We start from the raw sequence: 26,312 nt of genomic DNA on the forward strand, positions 1-26,312 counted from the left end.
ATGTGCTCTCTCTCTCTCATTCTCTCTGTCTCAAATAAATAAATAAAATGTTTAAAAAAAAAAGAATTTGTCTATTTCATCTCATTATCAAGTTTATTTGCAAAAAGTTATTCATAATATTCTCTTATAATCCTTTTAATATCTGTAATCTCTAATGATGTCATATCTCATTCCTGATATTGGCAATTTGTGTCTTCTCTTTTTTATGATAAATCTGGCTAGAAGTTTATCAAATTTTTTTTAACTTTTATTTTATTTTATTTTTTTAAAAGATTTTATTTATTTATTTGACAGAGAGAGACACAGTGAGAGCAGGATCACAAGCAGGGGGAGAGGGAGAGGGAGAAACAGGCTTCCCGCGGAGCAGGGAGCCCGATGCGGGGCTCAATCCCAGGACCCTGGGATCATGACCTGAGCCGAAGGCAGACGCTTAACGACTGAGCCACCCAGGCGCCCCTTAACTTTTATTTTTTAATTAACGTATAATGTATTATTTGTTTCAGGGGTACAAGTCTGTGATTCATCAGTCTTACAAAATCCCCAGTGCTCACCACAACACATACCCTCCTCAGTGTCCATCACCCAGCCACCCCATGCCCCATCCTCCTCCCCTCCAGCAACCCTCAGTTTGTTTCCTAAGATTCAGAGTCTCTTATGGTTTGTCTCCCTCTCTGGTTTCGTCTTGTTTCATTTTGTTTATCAAGCTTTTTGATCATTATCCTTTTCTGTTGTTTCTGTTCTCTGTTTCATTGATTTTTGTTTTGATCCCTGTTATTTCCTTTTTTCTGTTTACTTTGAATTCAACTTTCTCTTTTTTTATCTAATTCTTAAATAGATGCTAAGATCATTGAGACCTTTCTTATTTTCTGTTTAAGTGTTTGGTGCTATAACTTTCTGCTTAAGTCCTACATTAGTAGCATCCTACAAATTCTGAAAGGTGGTCTTTTCATTCTCATTTAGTTCCACATACCTTATAATTTCCCTTTTGATTTCTTCTTCGACCCATGAGTTGTTTAGAAATGTTATTTAGTTTCCAAGTATTGTAGACTTTCCAGTGATCTGTTTTTGATTTCCAGTTTAATTCCCTTGTGGTATAAGAACATATTTTTTATTATTTGAATCCTTTTAAATTTATTGCAACTTGTTTTATGGCCCAGGATATGCTCTATCTTGGTAAATGTTACAAGTATGCTTGAAAAGAATGTGTATTCCATTGTTGTTGTATGGACTGTTCTATAAACATCAATTAGGTCGAGTTGGTAGATAGTATTATTCAAATCTTCTACGTCCTTTTTTGTTTGTTTGTTTGTTTGTTTTGATCCACTTGTTCTAACAATTATCAGGAGAGGTATTTTGAAATCTTTGACTAAAGTGGAAAACATCTGTTTTATTGATTGATTGATTGCAGTTCTGTTAGATTTGTTTTATGAATTTTGAAGGTATTTATTAGGGACACAAATATTTAAGATTTTATGTCCCTTTGTTGACCCACATATCATAAAATGCCATTTTTGTTTGTGTTAATATTCTTTGCTCTGTAATCTACATTGATATTAATGTAGCTATGCCAGCCTTATTTGATGAATCTTAGCATAAGATATGTTTTCTCAGTCCTTTTTCTTTTAAGTTCTTTGGAACTTTGTAATTAAAGTGTTTTTTGTAGGTAACATATAGTTGAGTCTTTCTTTCTTTCTTTCATTCATTCATTCATTCATTCATGAGAGAGGAGGAGAGAGAGTAGGGAGGAGGAGCAGAGGAGCAGGGAGAGGAAGAGGGAGAGACTCTCCAGCAGGCTCTACCCTGAGCATGGAGCCTAATACAAGGCTTGATCTCATGACCCAAGCCAAAATCAAGAGTTGGACGCTCACTGAGCCACCCTGGTGCCCTGAGTCTTGCTTTTTTATCCAAGCACAATATCTCTGCCATTTAATGTAATTATTAGTATATTTAGTCTTGAGTATATTATTTTTCTATTTGTTATATTCATTGCATTGGTCTTTTCTTCCCCTTTATTTTCTTCTTTCTTTTAGATTATTTTTCTTGGTTATTCCATTTTATTTATTTTGTTGGATTATTATTTTTAACTCTTTATTTTGTCATTTTTGGGGCTTATACATCTTTAACTTATGGTGTATTTAACTTAACACACTCTACCTTCAAGTGATACGATATCACTTTTCCTGTGATATATGAACCGTATAGTACCACTGTACTCTTCCATTTTCCCTTCCTGACTTGTGTAGTTGTTGACATCATTTTACTTTTTTTTTTAAGATTTTATTTTTAAGTAATCTCTACATCTAAGTGGGGCTCAAACTCACAATCCCAAGATCAAGAGTCACATGCTCGGGCGCCTGGGTGGCTCAGTTGGTTGAGCGACTGCCTTCGGCTCAGGTCATGATCCTGGAGTCCCTGGATCAAGTCCCGCATCGGGCTCCCTGCTCGGCGAGGAGCCTGCTTCTCCCTCTAACCCTCCCCCCTCTCATGTACTTTCTCGCTCTCTCAAATAAATAAATAAATCTTTAAAAAAAAAAAAAAAAGAGTCACATGCTCTACCAACTGAGCCAGCTAGGTGCCCCCATTTTAATTTTATGTATTCTTTAAACCCCATGATGCAGTGTTATTTTGTTAATAAGAGATTTAAATGATACAAAAAAATCTTTTGTATTTATTTACCCATGTAGTTATCACTGCTGGTGCTCTTCATTGTTTTGTATAGATCCATAGTTTTATCTAGTATTATTTTTTCAAATGAATTTTTTCTGTTCCTCCTCTTCACTGCCTTCATTCTTATTTCTCATATGTTAGGCTGCTTGAAGTTGTCCCAGAGCTCACTGATGTTCATTTAATTTTGAAGGGTTCTTTTTTCTCTCTGTATTTCTTCCTTTCTTTCTTTTTTATTTCTTTTTTTTAAATTTTTTTTTTAAAGATTCTATTTATTTATTTGAGAGAGAGAGAATGAGAGACAGAGAGCATGAGAGGGAGGAGGGTCAGAGGGAGAAGCAGACTCCCTGCCAAGCAGGGAGCCCGATGTGGGACTCGATCCCGGGACTCCAGGATCACGACCTGAGCCGAAGGCAGTCGCTTAACCAACTGAGCCACCCAGGCGCCCCGTTTCTTTTTTATTTCTTTAGTAATCTCTATACCCAACATGGGGCTCAAACTCACGACCTTGAGATCAAGAGTTGCATGCTCTTCCAACTGAGCCAGCCAGGGGTCCCTCTCTATCTCACTTTAGATTATTTTTATTCATGTCAAATCGAGTTTACGAATCTTTCCTTCTGTGACATTTAATATGCTGTGAATCCTATTCAGTGTATTTTTTATCTCCTACATTGTAGTTTTCCTCTTTAGGAGTTTGAGTCTTTCAGATTTTCCATGTCTCCATTTAACTTTTTCAACATATGAGAATCAGTTATAATAACTCTGTGTCTTTTCTGCTCATTCTGATATCTCTGTCAGTTCCAGGTCAGTTTTGTTTGATTATTCTCCTCATTATGGGTTTTGTTTTGCTATCTCTTTGCATACCTGTTAATATTTAATAGGATGCGTGGCATCATGAATTTTATCTTGTTGGGTGGTGGATATTTTCTATTCCTTTAAATCCTCTTGAGCTCCTGAGATGCAGTTAAGTTACTTATAAACAATTTGATCTTTTTAGGTCTTGCTTTTATGATTTGTTATGTGAGTTCTGAGCAGATCCAGTTTAGGACTAATTATTTCCACTACTTGGGCAAGACTTTTCTGTGTACTCTATCCAAGCTCTTGAGAATTATGAATTTTTCCAGTCTGGATAATGGGAATGGGCACTTCTTCCAGCCATGCTTAAGCGGTGGCCACTGTTTTTTCTAAACTTTGCAGATGGCTCTCCTGCCAGCCTCAGGTGATTTCTTTACACACATGCAGTGATCATTGCCCTGCTGACTTCTCAAGAGTAACTCTGAGATCACCTACCTTTTTTCTCTGTGCAGTTCCCTCCTCTCTGGTGTTCCATCTCCAAAGAGTCTGCTCTGTCTCCTCATCTAGGGACTCCTCTCAGCTCTGCTTTCGTTTCCTCCTCCCTACACCATGGCCTATAAACTCTCTCAAGACAGAAAGCAGGGCCAGTAGTAGGGCTTACATTGTTTCCTCCTTTCAGGGATCTTTGTCCTTCATTGCCCTAACTTCAGTGTCTTACAAACCATTATTTCATTTATTTTGTCCAGCTTTTTAAGGTATTTCAGTCTGCAGGCTAAATCTTGGCCCAAAGTGAGAGTCCTCTCTATTAATTTTATATTCAATTACCTTATTGTATTCTGTTATTGTCATAATAGTTTTTTAGTTGGCTCTCTTCAGTTTTCCAGGTTATACATCATGTCATTGGGAAATAATAATAATTTTACCTTCCATTGTTTTTATCTTTAATTTCTTTCTACTGTGTGACTGCTTCAGCTAATGTGTCTAGTAAATGATATCAATGATAATGAAACTCATTATATAATTTAAGAATGGGTGTTATGTTGAATTATGTCCTATTTTTTAAATTATGGAGTTGATTTTATTCCTTTTCTGGTTATTTCTATTAATTTGATTAATTATATTAATAGGTTTCTGTTACTATTTTGATCTTCAATCTATTGTAAAATACATAAACCTGTTTTTTTCTCTTTCTACTTATTGCTTTCCCTTTAGGATCTTTTCTTTATCTTTCATTTATTGAAACTTTGTGATGATGTGCTAAAATTAATGGGTTTTAAAAAACATTACTTAGTTATGCTAGACATATGGAAATGTAGTCCTGTCCTAAGATTCTGGGCCTTTTTGTGGGGGAGAGGGTTGTATTGTTTTTTGTTTTGGGGGGGTTTTGGTAAATTTTTCCTTTGGATGTACTCTTTTTGAATTTCCTATTACTGAAGAATTAGAACTCCTGCAGTGATCTAATTTCCTTCCCTTTCATTTTCCATTTGTTTGTCCCTTTTGGATACCGACTGGGACAGTGTTCTAGTTTCTTTATTTTAAAATTTTATTGTATTTCTCTTGCTTTGTAAATGTTCTCTGATATATAAATGCCTCTTCTTAATGTTTTGATCCCTTCTTCATTCTCCAGTGTTTGAAATTTTCTGCATCTCCTTACATTGTCTTCATGGCCACTGAGTTCCTTTTTGTTTGTTTTGGTCTTGCCTCTGTATTTGGTGACATTCATACATACCTGGTACCTCCCATTCATTATCTTTTCCAGGAATTTGTAGTGTAAACCAGTTTTCCAGCTTCCACATTCTTGTTAACATTTTAAACCTGTTATCTCCTTTCACATTACTTTGCTGTTTGTATTTTTTTATTACAATTTTAGAGGGTTTTCAGGAGGTCATAGAAGTAAACACATTTGTTTCATCTACTGTGCTTAACCAGAAGTCATTAACAGCATTTCTTTTGTGCTTTTTATCTTGAAATTGTTTTAAATTGGTAAATCATGCAGTTGTACTTTTTCAAAACTTGAAAGAAGCTATTCCAAATGTTCATTTTTCTCTTTGGAGTTTGCTTATTGAAATTTTTATATTTAAAGCCTTATGTGTAGGGCTCTTTATGAGAATGATTTGCCAAAATATTTAAAACTTGAGAGGTTAGGTTAGCTCAACCTGTGGCTTTGACAACACATTAATTCATAATCTTAATTATGAATAGGCTCTTTTTTTCTAATTACTTATAGCTGGTATCAAAGAAAACTATTGATTTTTATGTGTTCTTATCTCTGCCTATATAACTAAACTCTTGTTAATTCCAGCAATGTTAAAGCAGTTTGCTTGGATTGTTCAAGCAGACAATCATATTATTTTATACATAGTGAAAGTTTTATTATACTGATGAGGACAATATAATGTTGTGTAGTAGTAATAAAATACCTGAATGTAAATTTTTACAAAAAGTAGAGTAAGTGACCTATTTTATTTTTATTATTATTATTATTATTTATTTATTTATTTATTTATTTATTTATTTGAGACAGAGAGAATGAGAGAGAGAGAGCACATGAGAGGAGGGAGGGTCAGAGGGAGAAGCAGGCTCCTTGCTGAGCAGGGAGCCCGATGCGGGACTCGATCCAGGCACTCCAGGATCATGACCTGAGCCGAAGGCAGTCGCTTAACCAACTGAGCCACCCAGGCGCCCCAGTGACCTATTTTAAATTAAGCTTCATTTAAAGCTAATTGCTTTGGATCATCTTTTTAAAAATATACTTCATCAAAAGTTGCCCGGTAAAACTAGGCACATATATGTGATATCCATTATTTTATGATAACAAAACGTTAGAGAGTTTCCCAGCTCTTAAAGTGGTTTCTCATCTAAAGTCTTATGACTACTGTGTTTTCTCTGAACTTTCAAAAAATAATCCATCCAAAGTATAGAATACACACCTGATGCTGCTGTGGCTTAGCTTGGCAGCAGAGGTCAGTTTCCCAAAGTTTCTGTTAACTTTATTTCACAAACAGTTCTTCTTTGGTCAGGATATAGTTCATAATAACATTTCTTTGTTATCACTTCTTTTCTACTCTCTTTATGAAAGAAATCAGCACAACAAAATAATTCTGGGGTTGCTTAACCTTTAAAAAGGAATTCAAGGATAATGAAACATTTTTGTGCTCATTTTGGTTATGCTTTACAAAACCAATTCTCCTTCCCTAAAAAAATAATGAAACATACCTGGAAAAATTTATATAATACCATGCATATCCTAACATTAGTTATTAAAAAAAATTGTCAACAATTTAAGCAACCAACAATAGAGGATTACCTAAGTTATGATACTTTTATATATATCTATATGATGGTGTGTATATGTTCCAGAAGATAGAGAAAAACAGGACTCATAATTCATAATAAAATACATCCAGAGATAAGTGGTTGCAGGAAAAGTTTGCATGTTAAAAAACTTAGTTCATTTTCATTGTTTTCCTCATTTTTCTACTGTGAATTTATATTAACGTAAAATAATATCCATAAGGTGGTTTATAAAGATAATTCAGTAGTGAAAAGACACAGTTCCTAAAGGTACTGAGACTTGAATTCTAGTCCTGCCTTTGTTGCATTCTAGCTATATATGACCTTAACATTTCATAGCCTTGGTTTCATCATTCATAAGATGAGTCTTATGGGATACAATTATATATAGTGTTTAACAAATAGGAATTATTGGCACTTACCTTTTGTTTGCAGATAGGTGGCCTATTTCCAAATGATCTACTTCATACATTGGGGCAATGAGAGAGACAAGCAAGTAAGCAAAGTTTGCATTAATGTGTGGAATCCAGCAATGTCTGTCTGACCTTGCAACCTTGAAGTATCATTTGTTTCTAGGTTATGCTAAGGTCTTAAAGAAAACTGGAGCTGAACAAAGACAGCTAACATCCTGAAAAGGAATCCCCATATAGACTATTCCCAGATATGTTGTAAAATTTGTATTATCATGATCTGTGTGAAATGATGAGGGTCAGGTGGAAGGGAATAGTCAAAAACATAAGCTGTTGCAAATACGCTCATTTATGTGTGAAAACAGTATTAATTGTCAACTTATATAGTATATTCATTGATGATATCACTCTAAATAGATGTGTTTCCTCAGTGACTTAAAAAAGGAGGGCAAAGTGATGGCCAGTTTAGGTTTTGCACCTGTGATAGCATTTTTTTTTTTTCTCTGTTTGCCAGTAAAGACACTGGGGAGAGCAAAATCTGATTTTATCCTGTTTGTTTAATGCTTATCATTTGGTTACTATCTTTTAGTGACTATTCTGTTTCCAGCTGTCTAAACATTTTCTCACATTCCTGTCAGAAATGTGACTCGAGCTCAGGTTCAAGAATTATAGTGTCCACTCCCTCATTGTTTATTACTTCCCCAGCACACTTTTAGTTAAGATTTGAAGTGGGTGAACCAGCTAGCATTATTATATTTTAATCCAAATCCTATGAGGAGTACTTCTTATTAAACAGTGGGATCATCTCTTGATACCCCAAATTCCATTATTACTTAATCTTATGATACAGTGAATTTGGAAAGTAGACATTTTAACTGGAGGTTACATTTCTTTTGAATTTAAAATCCTTTGAAAATTGAAATCTTGAAAATCCTTTAAAATTCTTGAAATTTAAAATCCTTTGAAAAAACTTTTGTAGGGGTGCCTGGGTGGCTCAGTTGGTTAAGTGTCTGCCTTTGGCTCAGATCATAGTCTCAGGGTCCTGGGATCGAATCAGGCTCCCTGCTTAGCAGGGAGTCTGCTTCTCCCTCTCCCTCTGCCTGCCTATCTGCCTACTTGTGATCTCTCTCTCTCTCTCTCAAATAAATAAATAAAATCTTTAAAAAACTCAACAAGTAGTAACTTCTTAAAAATTAGATGCAATGTGAAATCCGTAAACACATCAATGAACTTTTCGCACTGTTACATTAAAATCTCTTGGTGTACTTAGCACTTTGAATGGGTCTTTTATCCATGCATGATTTTATAACATCATACATTGGTCATTTTGCAAATATGGAATCAATGAGTTATGCAGATCTTCCAAATATTGACACATATTAATAGAATTTTAAATATTACATTAGTTAATGTGACTGTCACATTCATCAGAAATGAAAAAGCTATGAGACTCATGATTGTGCTTGAAAGCTCGCTTATCGTTGGTAACACATATATCAGATCCTTATCTTAAAATGATAGGCCCACTTAATTTATTTTGAGAAAATGTCTGCCATATACATAAATCTGTATAAGCATATTTGTCTGTCAAGTATTCTTTCCAGTAAAAAATGGTAGAAAAAAAAAGAAGGGCAGCTAGTTCAGCTCACAACTTAATCACACAAGTAGTAGTTCCCTGAACAACTATCATACTTCTGTATGCAACAAAAGTGCTTTAAAGATTTTGTTTATTCATTTATTTGAGAGAGTGAGAGAGAGAGAGAGAGAGCACATGAGAGGGGAAGGGTCAGAGGGAGAAGCAGACTCCCTGCCGAGCAGGGAGCCCGATGCGGGACTCGATCCTGGAACTCCAGGATCATGACCTGAGCCGAAGGCAGTCGCTTAACCAACTGAGCCACCCAGGCGCCCACAACAGTGCTTTATATCTACTTACTATTTGAAACATAGAATATTTAAAATGTTGTATACTCAAGGGTCGAGTTATAATGAAATTAAATGATTTATTGCTTCATCAAGGACATTTTAAACTGAAACTGACTTTTTTTTTTTAAACTACAGATGTGTAGCTATGAAGAATATAATAACTACAAGTATAATTTGTGGCTTGCTGCCTTCATTTCTGTTGAGGTGCCAGCAGTTTTACCTGCCATTACTTTAGCACCATCAATGTAAATGTCAACAAAGTTAAAGAAACCACTAATTCTTAGTATTATTATGAAAGTAGTTTTTACCACTGGTACTCCTCTGATTCTGTGTACCACACTTTGAAGGCTTCTATTCTAGAATATAAAATCTTTATGAGCGACAAGAACTTGGATAGATGGGTTGTTGAAGAGAAATATACACATAAAGAAAATGACGAGTCAACTTTTCCATGCCAAATTAGTAGAATAGATAATAAGTTCTAGGGAGATATATAAGAAGAAAAGGTTGTTGTTATTATAATTCCTTATTATAATAAAAATGTGTAAAAATGGTTTTGGAACACAGGAGAGGCACTTCTTGATTGTTGGGTCTGGAAGGTACTGGAGATAACTGGGAATTACAGAGAAGTGTTCTCAGAAAAAATGATACTCAAGTACTCAGTAAATATTTGTTGAATAGCTAGTTCAAAATAAAAATGTAGGAAAGAAAAATGTTTTCATTTTTGCTAATTAGTATATTTTTAAGCTGTTCATGCTATTTATTTATTCCTGTGACATTTGTTTATGGAAATTGGTGTGGTAGAATTTTTCTACTGGTAGAGAAGCTCTGAACATGATTAATGACTCTCTCCAAATGTAGGAAATTATCCAGATCTCCCTTTTTGATGTCTCGTTAGACTCAGTCAAGGAGGCAATGAGGCAATGAAAGGAGGGGCAGGTTTTGGAAGAAATTGATACAGAAGGAGAAAGAAAGTGTTATAGATATGATGACAGAAACTAAAGTTGGATCTAAGGGGGTAATGTTTACTTCACTGGATTATATGCCAGGAGCTCTTCTCAGCATTTTGCATGTGTTAACTCATGTAGACTTCCCAAGAGTACTAGCAGATAGGTACTCATTGTCTACCTTTTACAGATGAGGAAATTGAGGCACTGAGAGGTTAAATAAAATGCTCAAGATTACATAGTCATTGAGCAGAATAACAGAAGGTGGTCTGGCACAGAGAGCTGTTGTATTGGTAAGCTCATTTCTGTTTTTGTTCCATCTCTTGAAAAATAATACTGCTAATCAAGATATTTTGTTTTCTTCAGATTTTTGAAAATGGACTTTACTTTTTTTTCCCCTCACACTTCTTGAGTCTAGGAAAAGCAGTTTTAGATTCATAGCAAAATGGAGCAGAAAGAACTAAGAGTTCCGTATACTCCCTGTTCTCAAAGCATACAGCATCCCACACTATCAATATCCCCAACCACAGCGGTACCATTGTTAAAATTGATGAACCTATATTGATCGACATATCATTATCACCCGAAGTCCATATTGTACATTAGCATTCACTCTCTTTGCTGTCTCCATAGTTTTGCATTTTTCAGAATGTCATGTAGTTGGAATCATACCATATGTAGCCCTTTTGGATTGAGGTCTTTCATTTAGTAATATGCATATAAGGTTCCTCCATGCGTTTTCATGGCTTCTTTTTAGCACTAAATAATATTCCATTGTCTTGAATATGCCACAATTTATTTATCCATTCACCTACTGAAGGGTATCTTGGTTGCTTCCAAGTTTTGGCAATTATGAATAAAGCTGTTATAAACATCCATGTGCAAGTTTTTTGTGAACATATGTTTTCGGGTAAATATCAAGGAGCACAATTGCTGGATTGTTTACTAAGAATATGCTTAGTTTTATAAGAAACTATCATACTGTCTTCCAGACTGGTTGTCCATTTTGCATTCCTACCAGCAATGAATGAGAGTTCCTGTTGTTCTACATCCTTGTCAGTATTTAGCGTTGCCAGTATTTTGGATTTTGGACATTCTAATAGATATGTAATGATGTCTCATTGTTATTTTAATTTGTAATTCTGTAATGACATAGGATGTTGAAAGTCTTATCATATGCTTTTTTTCCTGTGTATCTTCTTTAGAGAGGTATGATCCAGACCCCCATACGGGCCTTGCCCCTGGCAACACCCCCAACTTGGGGGCAAGGTATCTGTTCAGATCTTTTGCCTATGTTTTAATTGAGCCGTTCATTTTCTTATTGTTGACTTTTAAGAATTCTTTGTGTATTTTGGATGACTATACATTATTTAGTATGTCTTTTGCAAACTTTTCCCCCAGTCCTTTCTAGGCTTGTCTTCTTTTCTTTTCTTTTTTTCTTTTTTTTTTTTTTTAATGTCCAGGCTGCTGTTCAGCCAAGATTGCTTTTTTTTTTTAGATTTTATTTATTCATTTGAGAGAGAGGGGAAGAGCACAGAGGTGGAGTAAGTGGGAGAAGCAGACTCCCTGCTGAGCAGAGAGCCCGACATGGGGCTCCATCCCAGGATCCTGAGATCATGACCTGAGCTGAAGGCAGGCGCTTAACCAACTGAGCCACCTAGGTGCCCCAATTGTCTTCTCATTTTGTTGATAGTATCTTTCACACAGCAAAAGTTTTTAATTATAATGAAGTCTAGTTTATCAATGATTTCTTCCATGGTTTATTTTTTTGGTGTTTTATCTAAAAAGTTATTGCTAAAACCAAAGGTCATGTAAATTTTTTCCTATATTATCTTCTGGGAGTTTTATAGTTTTGTGCTTTAACATTTAGGTGTATGATCCACTTTGAGCTAATTTTTATGAAGAGTGTAAGGTCTGTCTATATCTAGATTCATTTTCTTCTATATGAATATCTGGTTATTTCAGCATCATTTGTTGAAAAGACTATCTTTTTTTCCACTGCATTACCTTTGCTTCTTTGTCAAAGTTGACTGTGTTTGGGTATACTATTTCTGGTCTCCATTCCATTTGATGGATCTGTATGTCTCTTCTCTCACCAATACTACACTGTCTTGATTACTCTAGCTTTATATTAAGTCTTTAAGTCAGAAAATGACTTTGTTCTTTGACTTTATTCTTCTCCTTCAGTATTAGGTTGGCTCTTCTGGATCTTTTGCCTCTGTGTCTAAACTTTATTTATTTATTTATTTTTAAGATTTTATTTATTTATTTGACAGAGAGAGACACAGCAAGAGAGGGAACACAAGCAGGAGGAGTGGGAGAGGGAGAAGCAGGCCTCCTGCCGAGCAGGGAGCCAGACACAGGGCTCGATCCCAGGACCCTGGGATCATGACTTGAGCTGAAGGCAGATGCTTAACGACTGAGCCACCCAGGCACCCCTTTGTCTAAACTTTAAAATCAGTTTGTCATTATCCACAAAATAACTTTCTGGGATGTTGATTGGGATTGCATTGAACTATAGATCAAGTTTGGAAGAACTGATACTTGACAGTATTGAGTCTTCCTATCCACAAACATGGAATCTCTCTCTCTCTTTATATGGTTCTTCTTTGATTACTTTCATTAAAGTTTTATAATTTTCCTCATGTAGCTCTTGCATATATCTTGTTAAATTTAACCTAAGTATTTAATTGGGGGAGGTTCTAATGTAAGTGGTAATGTATTTTTAATTTCAAACAACACTTGTTCATTTGTTGGTATATAAGAGGGCAGTTGACTTTTGTATATGAACCTTGTATCCTGGAACCTTGCTATAATTGATTACTTCCAGGTGTCTTTTTGTTGATCCCTTCAGATTTTCTACATAGACAATCATGTCATTTGTGAACAGACAGTTATATTTCTTTCTTCCCAATCTGTACACTTTTTTATTTCCTTTTTTGTCTAATTGCATTAGTTAGGACTTACAGTACAATTTTATAGAGTTGTGATAGGGGACATCCTTTCCTTGAGAAAGCTTCTAGCTTTTTATCATTAAGTATGACATTAGCTATAGGATTTTAGTAAATGTTCTCTATCAAGTTAAGGAACTTCCACTCTATTCTTAGTTTGCTGGGAGTTTTTATCATGAATGGGTGTTGGATTTTCTCAAATGCTTTTTCTGCATGTATTGATATGCATGTGATTTTTTTCTTATCTGTCTTCTTGATGTGTTTAACTTACTTTCAGATGTTGAACCAGCCTTGTGTACCTGGAATAAATCCTACTTGGTTGTAGTTTATAATTCTTTTCATACATTGTTGGATTCAACTTGTAAATCTTTTGTTGAGGGTTTATGCATCTATGTTCATGAGAGAAATTGATCTGTAGTTTTCTTATGATTTTTTTTTCCTGCTTTTGCAATTAGGGTAATGCTGACTTCATAGAATGAATCAGGAAGTATTTCCTTGGCTTCTATCTTCTGGAAGAGATTGTAGAGAATTGTATAGTTTCTTCATTAAATATTTAGTAAATTCACCAGTGAACTCATTTGGGCTTGATGCTTTCTATTTTGGAAGGTTATTAATTATTGATTCAATTTATTTAATAGGTAGAGACCTATTCAGATGGTCTATTTCTTCTTGTATGAGTTTTATCAGATTGTGTCTTCTAAGGAATTGATCCATTTCATCTAGTCTGTCAAATTTGTAGGCATAGAGTTGTTCAGAGTATTTCTTTATTATCTTTTTAATATCCATGGGATCTGTAGTAATGTCTCCTCTTTCATTTCTGATATTAGTAATTTGTATCTTTTCTTCTTCTTTTTTTCTTAGTTAACTGGTTAGAGGCTTGTTGATTTTAATGATCTTTTCAAAGAACCAGCTATGTTTTTTGATTTTCTCTATTGATTTTTTGTTTTCAATTTCATTGATTTCTCCTCTAATTTTTATTATTTCTTTTCATCTGCTTACTTTGGATCTAATTTTCTCTTCTTTTTCTAACTTCCTAAGATAGAAGCTTAGATTATTGATTTTAGATCTTTCTTCTTTTCTAATATATGCATTCAATGCTATAAATTTTCCTTTAAGCACTGCTTTTGCTGAATTCCAAAAATGTTAATTAAGTTGTATTTTCATTTTCATTTAGTTAAAAATATTTTTCAAATTTCTTTCGAGATTTTGTCTTTGACCCATGTTTATTTAGCAGTGTGTTGTTTAACCTCCAAGTATTTTGGGACTTTTTCAGCTATTTTTCTGTTACTAGTTCAGTTCTGTTGTGGTCTAAGAGCATACATTGTATGTTTTCTATTCTTTAAAATACATTAATGTACATTATCTATCTTGATGAATAAGATATCTTTTTCATTGTATTGAATTGGAGACTTAGATTAATGAAGGAATTTTAAAATAATTCTGTTTTCCATCATTGATAGATACTTAGTACTTTACCTTCAATTCATTTCATGATTTGTTCTAAAGGGGGGGATGTTTTTCATTTATGGGGATTTGTTTCTACATATGCCAATCTGTGTCTCAGAAGGAGTAGCATTTGTGGAAAATCTAAGCTGTCCTCATAGAATGTATATGTACATTAGAGAAAGTGTTCTACATTATAAATATGTACTTAAATATATATATTGGCTTAGGTAACATCACATTAGCTGGATTTTTTTTTTTACAATGGAGGGATATTTAACATTTCACAAAAATCTATAAATAATAAATTTTCATTATACCTTTAAAATGTGACAATTTTTTTTCTATCCCATTTAGTTTTGTCAGCCTGGCGGGTGGCAGCTGTCCAGAGAGAGGAAGCAGCCAACATTTTTTGTGGTGGTCCTGACAGATATTGACTCAGATCGACATTACTGCTCATGCCTAACCTTCTATGAGGCAGAAATCAATCTTCAGGTACAACAACTTTTCTAGCCAAAAGAACAACATTTAGGAATCTTTTTTTAATGCCATATTTGTTTTTGTTAGAACTGTAAGTTTAAGTTCTTTGGGCTACTTTAGAAAGACTGAGGTGTACTATACTGTTGGAGAAGAGAGGAAGAAGGTAAACTTTGTTTTCTTTTAAAATATTGATCATTATCTGAATATTCACAAGAATGGCCTATTCATGAATTGGTTTATTAGGAAGATTTATATCCTCTCATGGAGAAACTGTGATTTCCCTGTCAGTCCTTTTCCTGAGAGGTCTTTTACAGAATATAGAGCATATAATCAGAATGTTTATAAATCACCTGTCACAGTGCTTAATATTATTTTTTAAGTACCCAACTAAATGTCAAGTCATTATTATTAGTGGTGGGAGTATCAATATAACAGGACTGAAATTCATAAGCTAGAACCATAGAAATGAAAAATACTAGGTTTCTCGGAATATTTGTTGGGGTTCTTAGTTTCAGACAACTGAATCTACTTTCTCTAATTTATGCATAAAAGGATTCATGACAGTGTATTGGGCAGCTTATGTAATTTCATGGGTTAGGGGTGAGCAGGGAACCAATTTTGGATACTAGGAATTGCCTAGCTTGGGTCTGTTTTAGTAGAAACCATACTTTTTCTACCTTTGACCACTTGGCACTTAGGATGTTGGGTACTAGACAATATAACCTTTACATGTTGCCCTAAAAATCTGACCTCTCATGTGCAGCCTGTCTTACACGGGTGACTTCTGCTTTAAATTTCATATGGATTGTTTCCTTGTGGAAGTCAGATTGCATGCAGATCCCTCCTCTCCCCCCCCCCCCCCCCCGAAAGGAATCAGAAAAACTTTTTTGTTGTTGTTATGCATTTGTTTGTTTGTTTGTTTGTTTTGCTTTTAAAGCTCTATAGTACAAGAAGTCAACTATAAGAGTTTGGAGGATGTTGAGTACGCCAATCTGCATTATCTGCAGTACTTTCTGCTACATGCGGATGAATGAGTATCACTGCCAGAGTAAAGGATTGGCTTACTTTCTAAAATGGCCTCACAAAGAAGCATTTGTTGTTTGAGTTACTTTAATTAAAACTCCCAATATCTGAATTTTTTAGATGCAGAAGTCTGAATTTGCAGTACAAGAGGAGATGTCACCTTTCATGACACAGACTTATATTATCCACATTCATTAGACTGATGTATTAAAACCAGCATGCTAGTTTATTAACATGTGCACATGTCTGGCACTTCAGAATTTGCAGTTGGTGCCCAAGGAGTGCACCCTTTTAATCCCCTGGCTCTGGTAGCCAGGAACGTTTAAGCTGTCGGCTCCTACAGGGCTTCAGCACAGAAAGAAAGTTCTTTTTTGTTGTTTTTTTTAAAGATTTTATTTATTTATTTGGCAGAGAGAGACACGGCGAGAGAGGGAACACAAGCAAGGGGAGTGGGAGAGGGAGAAGCAGGCTTTCCGCTGAGCAGAGAGCCCGATGCGGGGCTTGATCCCAGGACCCTGGGATCATGACCTGAGCCGAAGGCACATGCTTAACAACTGAGCCACCCAGTTGCCCCAAGAAAGAAAGTTCTTAACTGGCCATCCCCACCCAGGACTCAGTGCAGAAGGAGCAGACAGAAATACCCATCTCCAAGTCTTTTGCTGAAAGACGTATATTTGCATACATTAAAAGCTGCTTCTTGAGGGCCTGGCTTTTAGTCCGTCTGAATCTAGTTGCTGAGATCCTTCTCTTTAGCACACTGACAGGTCTTGATACACCCTCAACTATAGGAAGCACTAAGAATAAGGTAGTCTGCTTGACAATCACAGAGGTTTGAGAGACAGCTGAGATCTATAAGATTGAATGATAAGATTCATCCTCCTACAAGAGGCCACTTCTTCAAGATTAGGAGGGGTGGCTGTTTTATTGAATGCATAGAAACTAACAAAGAAAGTCAAGTAAAATGAAGAAATAGGAATATGTTCCAAATGAAAGAATAAAATAAAACCTCATAAAAAGGAGAAATGGAGATAAGAGATTTACCTGATAAAAGGTTCAAAATGATGATCATAAAGATGGAGAAGAATGAATGAACAAAGTCAGAATTTTAACAAAGAAAATATAAGAAAGTACCAAATAAAAGTCACAGAGCTGAAGCATAGAATAACTGCACTGAAAAATACCAAAAGGGATTTAACAGCAGACTAGGTGAAGGAGAAGAAATGATCAGTGAACTTGAGGACAGAGTAGTGGAAATCACCCAATCAAAAGAGCAAAAAGAAAAAAGAATGAAAAACAGTGAAGATAGTTTTAAGGACTTATATGACAACATCAAGTAGACCAACATTCACAATTTAGGTATTCCAGAAGGAGAAGAAAGAAAGGGACAGAGAACTTATTTGAAGAAGTAATGGTTGAAACCTTTCCAAACATGGGGAAGGAAACAGACATCAAGGTCCACAAAGCTCATGGAGTTCCAATAAAGATGAAGCCAAAAAAATCACCACCAAGACACATTATAATTGAAGTGTCAAGAGTTAAGGACAAGGAGAGAATCTTAAAAGTAGAAGAGAAGAACAACTTGTTCATTCAAGGGATCCCCCATGCCTATGCACAGATTTCTCAGCAGTAACTTTGTGGGTCAGTAAGGAGTGGCAAGATACATTCAACTAAGAATATTCTACCTGGCAAAGTTGTCCTTCAGAATTGAAGGAGACATAAACAGTTTTCCAGACAAGCAAAAGTTAAAGAAGTTCATCAACTCTAGACTGGCCTTATAAGGAATGTTAAAGGGAGTTCTTTAAGCTGAAATGAAAGGGTACAAATTAGTAACAGGGAAATATATTAAAGTATAAATCTTACTTGTAAAAAATATCTGATGTAAAGATGATGAGTTAATCACTTATAAAGCCTAGTATGAAGAGATTAAAAGACAAAAGTAGTGGGCCACCTTGGTGGCCTTGGTTGGGTGACTCTTGATTTTGGTTCAGGTCATGAACTCAGGGTCATGAGATCAAGCCCCACATCAGGCTCCATGCTCAGCTCTCCCTCTGCTCCTCCTCTTTCTCTCTCTCTCTCAAGTAAATAAATAAATAAAATCTTTTTTTAAAAAGACAAAAGTAGTAAAAATAACCATACCTACAAAAACTTGTTAATGGATACATAAGATAAAAAAAAGATGTAAATTATGACCACCTAACATAAATTAGATGAGGGGGGATTAAAAATGTAGAGCTTAGAATATGTTCTAATGTAAGTTATTATCAACTTGAAATAGACTATTATAAATTGTTTTATGCAAACCTCATGGTAACCACAAGCAAAACCTGTAGTAGATACAGAAAAGATAAAGAGAATGGAATCCAAGCATGCCACTAAAGAAAAACATCAAGTCACAAAGGAAGAGAGCAAGAGAGGAAGGAACGAACAACAGAATTACAGAATATCCAGAAAACAAGGAACAAAACGGCATTAGAAGTACAAACTGATCAATAATTACTTTAAAGTAGACAGATTAAGTTCTCTAATCCAAAGATTTAGAATGGCTGAATGGATTAAAAAGAATAAGACCCAACTAAATGCTACCTACCAGAGACTCATTTTAGCTTTAAAGATAGACACAGACTGAAAGTGAAGGGATAGAATATGCCATGCAAATGGAAACCAAAAGAAAGCTATAGTAGCTATACTTGTCAGACAAAATAGACTTTATTTTTTTCTAAGACTTACGTATTTATTAGAGAGCTGCTTGCAAATGAGGGGAGGGGCAGAGAGAGAGAATCTTAAGCAGACTCCCCACTGAATGCAGAACCCGATGTGGGCTCAATCTCACTCACAACCCTGAGATCATGACCTGAGCCAAAACCAAGAGTGGGACGCTTAACGAAATGAGCCACCTAGGCACCCCCAAAATAGACTTTAACCTAAAAACTGTAATAATTGACAAAGAAGATCATTATATAATGATAAAGTAGTCAGCTCATCAAGAGGATATAACAACTGTAAATATGTACCCAACATCAGAGCACCTAAGTAAGTATAATATTTGCTTATGTTCTTTATAGCTCTCCCTATTTTTCTTTAGATTTTATTTATTTATTTATTTGACAGAGAGACAGCAAAAGAGGGAACACAAGCAGAGGGAGTGGGAGAGGGAGAAGCAGGCTTCCCGCTGAACAGGGAGCCTGATGCAGGGCTCAATCCCAGGACCCTGGGATCATGACCTGAGCCGAAGGCAGACGCTTCACGACTGAGCCACCCAGGCGCCCCGCTCTCCCTTTTTTTCTTCTCTAGTACAGGATGCAGTTTAAAATCACATATGGCTTTTAATTATCATTTCTCTTTGTGTCTGTTTATCTGGAATAGTTGCTCACCCTTTGTCTTATGACACTGACATTTTTGAATAATGCAGGTCCCATGTCCCCTTTTAATAGAATATTCATTATTGTGTTTTTTCTGATGTCTCTTATCTTTAGATTCAGATTATACACCAGCAGTTGGAATACTACCAACATTGGAAATACTAAGTGTTTCTTTTTTTTTTTTAGATTTTATTTATTTATTTGACAGAGAGATAGTGCAAGAAGGCAGAGCGGCAGGCAGAGGGAGAGGGAGAAGCAGGCTCCCCACTGAGCCGGGAGCCGGACACGGGGCTCGATCTCAGGACACGGAGATCACGCCCTGAGCCAAAGGCAGACACTCAACCATCTCAGCCACCCAGGCGCCCCGCCTGTGCCAATTTTTATTATGATGGTTGTAAAATGATTATTTCCTACCTCCAAACATCCTCTACCTTTACCAGTCAGGAGTTGACATTTTACTATAAGCAAGAAAGAGTTTTCCTGTCTTGTCTATCTGAGCTATAGACTCATTTATTCCACTTTTTTTTTTCTTCAATGCCATTTAATTGATAGTTTTCATGCAGAAATTATCCTAGATTTGTACCCTTCAGGTTGGTTCCTGTATTCTTTTGATAAGGCCCTATCATTTTTTATTTATTTATGTATTTATTTTTAAAGATTTTACTTATTTGACAGAGAGCAAGAGCAAGCACAAGCAGGGGGAGCGGCAGGCAGAGGGAGAAGGAGAAGCAGGCTCCTTGCTGAGCAGGGAGCCCGATGCGGTGTTCGATCCCAGGACCCTGGGATCATGACCTGAGCCAAAGGCAGACGCTTAACCAACTGAGCCACCCAGGCCACCTGACCCCATCATTTTTTTAAAGCATTTTTTAAACTTCGTGTCATAATAAGCTGATCCAGGATCATCTGATTCCTTCCTTGCCCTCGGCCTTGAAATCAGCCATTTTTCCAAGGAGCCTTGGCTCATTTGAGTGGAGAATAATATTAGAAACCAAGATGTAGGTTCTTGTGTATTTGGAATCAATGTTTAAAAACTTTTGTTTCTTTTTAAGGTCAGATATTTGCCCATTTTCCATTTTAAGTGGACCAAAAATTATAATATACTTAGTTTTTATAATCAACTTACAGAAGGGTAGATTCTGCTTCTTAAGAGTTTTTCCAAAATTCTGAAAATGAAAATAAGCTGTAAGAGTTCCGGCTCCTATAGGATTGCACGTAGGTGGTTAGGTACTCACCAGAATTGTATGATAGCTTTTCTGTGCTTATAACAGAAAGTTAATGTTTGGAATTGGTCCCCAAAAATGGCACAAACAATGAGGTAGAATTTGAGAAAATAATATTAAAACTCAAATGATGTTCCTTTCTAGGTCATCATTAATGTTTTTCCCAATTTTGGTGTGAAGTTAACTATGTTCTTTTTTTAAAAATGTGTTTTTCTTTTATTTCTGGATCATATCATCAGTTCAAAAATAGATCTTTTTAATTCTCATTTGGTGTGAATTACTTCACACCAAATATACTATGACACATTATTTGGAAGCCTGAAGAGGAGGAACTTAGGGACACACACCATCCAAAGTATAATTGTGCAACTTAAAAAATGTTGGCTCTTACCTTTCCAGGATACAGTAACACTGTCAGTAATCACAAGTAAAACCTTTGCATTAAACTTTTGAAAGCATGTTCCCAAAATTATTCAACTAGACAATAGGACTGTAAATTTTTTTTATGTAATCAGTAAAACAAGATAAATGTAAGGTTGCTTTTTATGGCTTATCTAAAAAATGATAAACCTGTGTAAATTTTTTATTTGGTTGTATCTTTTTAAAGTCTTTTTAATGTGGTTATAAATGTGTTTATGAACCAAAAATAATGATGCAATTCACAGTAAAGACATTTGGTATGTCAGCAAATAAATTGTTAAAGCATGGGAGGGGGAAATGATTGAAGGTATATTGGAGAAGTAAGATGAGGAATAAAGAAAGAGGTACATAGAAGGAATAAGACATGTCTCTTAATCTTGGTTGGCTTAAAATCTGTGTGTGAGGCAAAACCAAAATTTAAGTATAAAGATACTCCTGGGCGCCTGGGTGGCTCAGTTGGTTAAGCGACTGCCTTCGGCTCAGGTCATGATCCTGGAGTCCTGGGATCGAGTCCCGCATCGGGCTCCCTGCTCAGCAGGGAGTCTGTTTCGCCCTCTGACCCTCCCCCCTCTCATGTGCTCTCTCTCTCTCTCTCTCTCTCTCAAATAAATGAATAAATAAAATCTTTAAAAAAAAAGATACTCCTAAGTATCTATGTTAAGTACCAGTTCAGTGATCGAGCTAATAATTAAAGACAGGGCAGCTGAAATAAGTCTTACAGATTTTAAAGGATTCAGTCTTGATTAAAAAACAAGAGCTAGGGGGCGCCTGGGTGGCTCAGATGGTTGGGCGTCTGTCTTTGTTCTGCTCAGGTCATGATCTCCAGGTCCTGGGATGGAGCCCCAGATTAGGCTGCCTGGCTGGCTCAGTGGGGAGCCTGCTTCTTCCTCTGCCTCTCCCCCTGCTTCTGTGCTCTCTCGGTCTCTTTCTCAAATGAATAAATAAAATCTTTAAATAAATAAATAAATAAATAAATAAATAAATAAATAAAAACAAGAGCTAATGAAAGCTTAGAGTAAAGGAAATAGAAAGGGCAGTCCAGGCAAAAAGCTTATGGATAGAAAAAAAAAAGATTATCATGTTTATGATACATTGAAGGCTTATCATGTTCCAGGCACTGTGCTAAAAGTTTTACAGCACTTTTATTCCATTTTATTTAATTCACAGGTAATTTATTTTATTTTATTCTCTCAAGAACAACACTTGTGGAGCGCCTGGGTAGGTGGCTTAGTTGGTTAAGGGTCTGCCTTTGGCTCAAGTCATAATCCCAGGGTCCTGGGATTGAGTCCAGCATCAGGCTCCCTGCTCAGCGGGGAGTCGCTTCTCCCTCTCCCTCTGCCCCTCCCCCCAGCTTTCTTCTCTCTCTCTCTCTCAAATAAATAAATAAAATCTTAAAAAAACACCCCAAAAGACTAGCACTTGGTAAGTTTTAACATTCCCATTTTATGGGTGAGGCTAAAAGACTTACCCAGGACCTTCAGGTACTAAGTCAAAAAGCTTGAATCTGTCTGTCTCCAAAGACCAAATACCAATATGAAATACTAAAACATATATTACAAGTGCAAAAATTATATCAGTGTGTTATTGGTTCAAGAAAAATCATCAAGAGGGCGCCTGGGTGGCTCAGTTGGTTAAGCGACTGCCTTCGGCTCAGGTCATGATCCTGGAGTCCCTGGATCGAGTCCCGCATCAGGCTCCCTGCTCGGCAGGGAGTCTGCTTCTCCCTCTGACCCTCCCCCCTCTCATGTGCTCTCTCTCTCTCATTCTGTCTGTCTCAAATAAATAAATAAAATCTTAAAAAAAAAAAAAAAAGAAAAATCATCAAGAATAAGACCATAATTGGTCTTATTACTTATTATCAATATCTGACAATGGAAACATTACAAATTAGTGGAATCTGTACATTTTAACAAGTGTTATTTAAAAGGTTACTGAACTTTGTGAGAAAAAATAAATTTAAATGCTCATGGTAAAATACAACAATTTCAAATGATTGAGTAATTTATATGGAAAAATGAAGTAATAAAAATGGATTTCTAAACTGATCTCTTGTTGAGAAAACTTGGAACAGTGTAGGAAATCACATAAAACATTTGATAGATTTATCTGAAGAATAGCCTAGTCATTTTTTCTTTGTTTCTCTTTTCCCTCCCCTGGTTATCAAACACTTAAATTGTGCTCATTGTAGAAAATTTAGAATGTATTGGGGAAAAAAGTAAGAGAACAAAGGAAAAAATAATAGGTGTATTTTGTTTTAATAATAAGGTGTTTTTTTTTAAAACTAAATCTCTTTATAGATATAATTAATGTCTACACATTAATTAACCGTGGGTATAATATACTTAAACCATCTCCTAATGGGCATTTAATTCCCCTCTTGTCAATATTATGAACAACTGGGTGATGAATATCTCTCTTTGAAATAATCCTGATTCCATCAAGGAGGGTTTTGGCAGTGATTATCTCACTGAATTAGAAATTACAAATAGAGAAGAATGAGAACTGGGCTTGCAATTCTCACTGCAATCAACATTATACTTTTTTTTTAAGATTTTATTTTTTAAGTAATCTCTACACCCAACGTGGGGCTCGAACTCACAACCCCAAGATCAAGAGTCACGCACTCCACCTACTAAGACAGCCAGGTGCCCCACAGTCAACATTATACTTGATGGTATCCTAGAGACTAATCCTCAGAGCTCACTCAACCAAGAGAATCTAGTGAAAACTAACATAAGTAACATAATTCAGACAGAGATAAAAATTGGGGGGACATATATCCTGAATTTATTCTAAAGTTTGTTTGATAATTTGCAGCATATACAAATATCCACATAGGATTCTCTTTATAGTAGGAATGGTGAAGATTATGCTTTTTGTGAAAGGGTCCTTTCTCCATCCTCTCCCCTTTTCAAACTGAGAATTGCTTAATGGACAGAATGCTGTATATTAACACTCCCCTTGACATCCATCACAGATGCATTCTGTAGAGAAAACATTTCATTGAACTAACTATGACTGATTAGTATTATATGCTTAAAATGATATGAGACATTAAAACAACAGGAGAAACTTTTGAGAACAGGCTCCCAAAGTCCTTTAATATTAAATGCCTTTTCTTAAATTTCGACAGTATTACACTAGGAAGGAGTGCACAGCAAGAACTGTGTATTGTTATTACTACATGCAACTATACTTAATGGAAAAAAGTGTGGACATCTTTCCAGATTTATAGTTTGACTTTTCATATGTCCTCTCTTCTAAACAGTTTCTTTGAACTAATACCTATTTCTTTTAAAGGTTATATATGAATACAAAACAATGGAAAGAGAACTAGCCCAAGAGTTAGAAGACTTGACTTACTAATCCTCATTCTACATTTTTTTTAAAGATTTTATTTATTTATTTGAGAGAGAGAGACACAGTGGGAACAGGACCACAAGCAGGGGGGAGTAGAGAGGGAGAAGCAGATTTCCTGCTGATCCAGGAGGCCGATGTGGGGCTTGATCCCAGGACCCTGGGATCATGACCTGAGCCAAAGGCAGATGCTTAACAACTGAACCACCCAGGCGCCCCAGTCTTCATTTTACATTGAATGAGCTTGTATGATCATGGCAAGTGATTTCATGTCTCCAGTCATGAGATTCCTTGTTTGTAAAATGAAGTAGATACCTTCTAGTACTATATTGTTTTTATTATTCTATCATGTTAACTACATCTGATTTTATACTTTTTAAAAAAAACATTTATTTATTCACCTTAGAGAGAGACAGCACTTGAGCACAAGTGGGGTGAGGGGCAGAGGGAAAGAATCTCAGGCAGAATCACCGCCAAGCAGGGAGCCCAATGCTGGGCTCAGTCTCACGACTCTAAAATCTTGACCTGAGCTGAAATCAAGAGTGGGACACTTAACCGACTGAGCCACCCAAGCACCCCTATAGTTTTTTTAAAAGTATAATTTCTGTACCCACTGTGGGGCTCAAACCCACTACCCTGAGATTAAGAGTCAGATGTTCTTCTGACTGAGCCAGTCAGGCACCCCTAACTACATCTGATTTTAGAGATATATTTTAATTTTGCTCATAGTAGATACAAAGTTTTTACCCAAATTATGATCCACAGAATACTATTCTTTGTCATCTGAATAAGGCCTACCTTTCAGACCAATATGTCTAATATGATCAAATGGCCTATGTCTTTATGGAATGTTTCAGTATGCCATGTTACATGATCATTAAGGTTTCAACATGTATTCTTTATTTATTTTTTAAGATTTTATTTATTTATTTGACAGAGAGAGACAGCGAGTGAGAGAGGGAACACAAGCAGGGGGAGTGGGAGAGGGAGAAGCAGGCTTCCCTTGGAGCAGGGAGCCCGATGTGGGGCTCGATCCCAGGACCCTAGGATCATGACCTGAGCTAAAGGCAGATGCTTAACGCCTGAGCCACCCAGGCACCCCTCAACATGTATTCTTTAAAAAAATAGATTGAAATCTTGGATCTTAGTGTCCAGCATTATAAACTTCTAAATTAGGGATTCTAGGGAAGTCCCTTTTATTTACGTTAAGCTGAAATTATGAATTTGTAAACTTCAGTTCTATGATCTTATAACTCACCAAATAATATTAACATAATTTTTTCACCTAAAAACAAATTTAATGTTTTATCATTTCTAATCTTTTTAACCAATTTTAAACACATAGTGGAAAAGAACTTTCAAAAGAACCCATTGACTTTTGTGATTCACAAAATAATATTCTTGAATTTATGAGAACCTAATTTCGAGTTCGTTAACCTTGTTAGAAAGAAACAAACAAGGGGCACCTGGGTGGCTCACTTGGTTAAGCGTCTGCCTTCGGCTCAGGTCATGATCCCAGGGTCCTGGGATTGAGCCCCACATCGGGCTCCCTGCTCCGCGGGAAGCCTCCGTCTCCCTCTCCCACTTCCCCTACTTGTGTTCCCTCTCTCGCTGTGTCTCTCTCTGTCAAATAAATAAATACAATCTTAAAAAAAAAAAAAAAAGAAACAAGAAGTTTATCTGCAGTTTCCTCATACAAAAGTTTGTACTCATTATCTCTTTTTCTTCAGAGATAAGGATTAGCTTAATAGTATTTCTCATAATGTTGACATTTGAAGTCCGTCCTAGATGCTCTTAATAATCTTGCAAGATATACCAGAGAATTCTTGAGTACTGTCTAATAATTGATTTGAATTAATTATGTCTTGGGGATAGAGGATGAGGAACATAGTGCCAGTGACCATATTCTTCAATTTATGATGATTAATTTATTAACTCTGATTTATTCACTGCATATTAACTGGAAGGTAAAAGGTGTTTAAAAAAAGATATGCAGTCAGAATTACTGAAATAAAAGATGCCAAAA

At 35.8% G+C, this 26,312-nt stretch overlaps 1 protein-coding gene across 3 annotated transcripts in view; it reads left to right on the forward strand.

Moving 5' to 3' along the window:
• Window positions 1-26,312, forward strand: part of SBF2 (SET binding factor 2) — a 466,008-nt gene that overhangs the window by 192,858 nt on the left and 246,838 nt on the right. For all 3 annotated transcript variants that reach the window (XM_034995316.1, XM_034995317.1, XM_034995318.1), the window contains exon 3: window positions 14,785-14,922. In XM_034995316.1, coding sequence (XP_034851207.1) covers window positions 14,785-14,922 — 138 coding nt within the window. The remainder of the gene's footprint in view (window positions 1-14,784; window positions 14,923-26,312) is intronic.

Source organism: Mirounga leonina, unplaced genomic scaffold, assembly GCF_011800145.1.
Source record: "Mirounga leonina isolate KUSES-001 unplaced genomic scaffold, KU_Mleo_1.0 Mir_92, whole genome shotgun sequence".
NCBI classification, from domain to species: Eukaryota; Metazoa; Chordata; class Mammalia; order Carnivora; family Phocidae; genus Mirounga; species Mirounga leonina.